The sequence below is a fragment of the Limulus polyphemus genome, unplaced genomic scaffold, assembly GCF_000517525.1.
Source record: "Limulus polyphemus unplaced genomic scaffold, Limulus_polyphemus-2.1.2 Scaffold9249, whole genome shotgun sequence".
Lineage (NCBI taxonomy): Eukaryota > Metazoa > Arthropoda > Merostomata > Xiphosura > Limulidae > Limulus > Limulus polyphemus.
The window spans coordinates 10,731-15,354 of NW_013674859.1; the positions used below are offsets into that span (position 1 = coordinate 10,731).

General features: G+C 30.0%; 1 protein-coding gene across 1 annotated transcript in view; it reads left to right on the forward strand.

Annotated features, from left to right (window-relative positions):
- The window catches only part of LOC106475833 (protein LTV1 homolog), a gene marked incomplete at its 5' end in the record, with an annotated part of 10,557 nt that overhangs the window by 3,773 nt on the left and 2,160 nt on the right, over nucleotides 1–4,624 (forward strand). The window contains 3 exons of the mRNA XM_013936505.2: nucleotides 708–847; nucleotides 1,173–1,228; nucleotides 3,200–3,445. Coding sequence (XP_013791959.1) covers nucleotides 708–847; nucleotides 1,173–1,228; nucleotides 3,200–3,445 — 442 coding nt within the window. The remainder of the gene's footprint in view (nucleotides 1–707; nucleotides 848–1,172; nucleotides 1,229–3,199; nucleotides 3,446–4,624) is intronic.

The following is a 4,624-nucleotide window of genomic DNA, read 5'->3' on the forward strand; positions in this document are numbered from 1 at the left end:
TGTGGAATAATGTTCAGACAAAGGTGATTTACACTGAAAGACAATAGTGTTAACACCAAGGTACCCAACTGATGTTGTAATATAAGATAAAACGTAATAAAAGTACATATTATTTATAAGCTATAGTCATTACTGGGTTACAATAATGTTCAGACAAAGGTGATTTACACTGAAAGACAATAGTGTTAACACCAATGTACCCAACTGATGTTGTAATACAAGATAAAACGTAATAAATGTACATATTATTTATAAGCTATAGTCATTACTGGGTTACAATAATGTTCAGACAAAGGTGATTTACACTGAAAGACAATAGTGTTAACACCAAGGTACCCAACTCATGTTGTAATACAAGATAAAACGTAATAAATGTACATATTATTTATAAGCTATAGTCATTACTGGGTTAAATTTTAGTTTTGGTCCAGGGTGTTACTGTACTATCTCTGTGCTCATGTTCATATGATTGTAAATTTATATGGAAGTATAATAATTAATCAAGACTTTAAGGGACATTGTTGCTTAAGTTGTTTATTCTCACACTCGTGTTTAAAGAAGTTTTACACTTCAATCTTTCAATTTGTTGACTTTCAGTAAATTAGATAAAATATATATGGTATTGAGTTTTATAGTATGGGTTAAATTTTGCTCTGCATAATATTGTGTTTATAAAACTTGTAACTAAATTGTACTATTCTTTGTAGTACATTGAAGGAATTTATCAAAAACAAGTTTGAAGGATTGGAAACAGGGACTGTGGAACAAGCTGAGAAAGAGGAACTTATAAAAATCTCTGTCAATGAAAAATCAAAGGAAGAACAGTGGGATTGTGAATCAGTATTAAGTATGTTTGTTTATTTCATATAGGTGGAAGAGTTACTGTGTTACGTAACTGTTGAAAATATAATTCAATACACAAGAATGTTATTGAGTATTCTAGTTTGAAGGATTTTCTTGTAATTAAATTGAATTTTTGGTATTGAAAAACAAATTGTAGCCTAGTTTTTAAAAGTGAAAACAATTTAATAATACAAACTTAAACTATTTAAAGAATGTGTGCCTAAACTAATAGGAACCACAAACAATAAGTTTTTGCTACAACATGCCAGTGATAATTTACAAATAATTGTATCTTTGCTTAACTGATTCTCTGCCATATATGTTGACAGGTACTTACTCTAATTTGTACAACCACCCAAAACTTATTACAGAACCAAAAAATAAGGTAAGTTCCATGCTATTTAGTTTAGTTCTACAGCCATCAACTTTTTTTCTTATTTTGAGAATAAAAGAACTTTCATTGTATTTGTAATCACTGTAAGTTAACCTAATAATGGGTATTGTTTTGAAACTCCTCTGATAACATTATAATTACTTTTGTTACTTGCTTCAAATTGTGGTTTATTTAGTAGTTGGGAAAATGTAGGCTTGGAATTTCTTGTCTGTTCCTGGCCTACAGAGTGCTATCTTCTTTAAGATGTATGTAAAACTTTGTGTTTGCAGCACAGTAAATTCTGCCAAATGAAATTGCAGTACAGCCAGATTTTAACAATTAAAGTGTTGTTAACTTCTATTGATTACATTGTTGGAGAGTTTGATGTAAGTGAACTGTCTTTCTAGATGAAATTTAGAGTTAATTGGAGCTAACTTAAAGCCATTTTTTCTCTCTAGACAAAATGTTAAGTTGATTGGAGCTAACTTAAAGCCATTTTTCTCTCTAGACAAAATGTTCAGTTGATTGGAGCTAGCTTAAAGCTAGCTCTGTTGATGAAATGTTGAGGTAGTTACACTAGCTTGAAGATAATGGAAGAGTTAGTTCAGAAAATTTAAACTTTTTTATAATAAAGCATTTACTTCAAAATTTGGAAAATAAAACTTTGCTCATTTTTTAAATAATTTTTAAGTGTTTGTTAAGCTTTAGTTAGATTAAAACCTAACACAATCTCCAGTAATTTAAGTTTTTGTGTTTGTTAAGCTTTAGTTAGATTAAAACCCAACACAATCTCCAGTAATTTCTTAGTTTTTGTTAAGCTTTAGTTAGATTGAAACCTAACACAATCTCCAGTAATTTAAGTTTTTGTGTTTGTTAAGCTTTAGTTAGATTAAAACCCAACACAATCTCCAGTAATTTCTTAAGTTTTTGTGTTTGTTAAGCTTTAGTTAGATTGAAACCTAACACAATCTCCAGTAATTTCTTAAAGTTTTTGTTAAGCTTTAGTTAGATTGAAACCTAACACAATCTCCAGTAATTTCTTAAGTTTTTGTGTTTGTTAAGCTTTAGTTAGATTAAAACCCAACACAATCTCCAGTAATTTCTTAAGTTTCTGTGTTTGTTAAGCTTTAGTTAGATTGAAACCTAACACAATCTCCAGCATATACTTTACAACAATTCTGTCTTTTCATGTCTTAAAAAAGTAATTTATGATACTTCAACAGTGATAAAAGTAAACCCTAACCAAGATCGTGATATGTTTTTACCAAGGGCCAGCACAAAAAATACTGCCTGTTTTTAATCAGTGAAACATTCTGATGTAACATCTTTTTTTAAGATAAATGTACAAACCAATTTTCCTTAGGTCATCAACTATATGGAATTTTGTGATTAGCCACACAAATACAGACCAAATTAAATGGTACTTCTAATTGAAAATAACTATTCTTGGAATAATTTATTCAATAGTTGTTCATTGCTAACTTTTTTGCTTCAGGATTATTATTTGATTTTTCATTCTAACAATTATCAACTGTATTATTATCACTGGCTTCTGATCAAAGTAAGCTACCTACATAAATGAGAACTCAAAATTCAGTAATAGCTAATTTAATATACTTTTCTAACAAGATGTATACAAAGTCATAAACAAACCTTATCATGAATAGAATGCAGTTTCATTAGTTGGGTAACCTTGGTAATATCTTATGATGTTTGGACACTTTAAGAGATTTATATTAGTCCTAAGTCTTTTTTTTGCCATTACATCCTTAATCCCAACTAATTGCAAAGTAATCCTCATAATAAGAAAAATATATACGAAATATTTTGATCAATACTGTTAATGAAACTAACATAGAAAAAATGTATTTACTTAAGTTGAATTTGTAATAATCATATTTATGGACTTTTATTTATAATTGTATATATTTTAAATCAGTAAATAAAAATTTTATAATAATGCAATACTAATAATTTTTTCAGCCCAAACCAATTGTGGTTTCTGAGAGGTCAGGTGTCCCAACAGATGTGTTTGCCAGCAATAAGCTTACAAAAAAACACCTGAGGCAGTTAAATGAAGAGAATCATGACGATGTTTCCAATAGTGAACAAGAATTAAGAGTGATGTCTGTAGCAAGTAGGAACTCTGTTGCAAGTACAATTAGACCTAAAAATGAAACACCTGAAGATCGCAAGGCCCGGAAGTGTGCTGTGAAGCAGTACCAGAAAGTAGGCATGGTTTTTTTTTGTACTGTATTTGAATTGTATTAAATCCATTTATAGAAGAAAATTTCTTAGTTATTAGTAGTCTTAATGTTACTAACTTCTTCAGGTATAGAAGGAAATAGAATTACAAGTTGTTTTTTGTGTGAGCTTTTTCAATATTTCAGTCAGTTAAAAGAAGTTAGTGTTGTTTGATATAAGAATTGCTTAAAAAACATAGAAACTAATTCACTTTTCTATTACATGCATTTTATTTAAAACTGTAAGAAAAAGTATAATTCTAAATCTATAAGAATATAATAATACTGTCTGTCGTCTGTCCACGTAACTACTTTGCAGGGTGTGGAAGGATCTTCACCAAAATTGGTATGAACATTCATTAGGTCCATGCGTGGGTACTTACAAGTTTTGTGTTTTGCAGTTTTTGTTATTTTTTTACCATTACTTTGCCCTCTATAGATGGATCATCACCAAATTTGGTACGGAGGTTTATTGGGTCGATGGTAAGATACACACAAATATTCAGTTTTGCATTTTACGGTTTTTTACCACTACTTCGCCCTCTGTTGATGGATCTTCACCAAATTTGGCATGAAGGTTTGTTGGGTCTATGTGGAGATACATACAAATTTTCAGTATTGTGTTTTGCAGTATTTTCTTATTATATAACATTTATTTAGTGAATCTCCTTCTTTGACATAAGGTAAATTTAGTTAGGTTTAGTGAATACACAAGTGACAGTGAACTGTCTGGGTGAAATAAAACATCATTGTCAAGTTCATCATATTGAAACAATACACAAGTGACAGTGAACTGTGTGGGTGAATAAAACATCATTCTCAAGTTCATCATATTGAAACAATACACAAGTGACAGTGAACTGTCTGGGTGAAATAAAACATCATTGTCAAGTTCATCATATTGAAACAATACACAAGTGACAGTGAACTCTCTGGGTGAAATAAAACATCATTGTCAAGTTCATCATATTGAAACAATACACAAGTGACAGTGAACTCTCTGGGTGAAATAAAACATCATTGTCAAGTTCATCATATTGAAACAGTACACAAGTGACAGTGAACTCTCTGGGTGAAATAAAACATCATTGTCAAGTTCATCATATTGAAACAATACACAAGTGACAGTGAACTGTGTGGGTGAAATAAAACATCATTGTCAAGT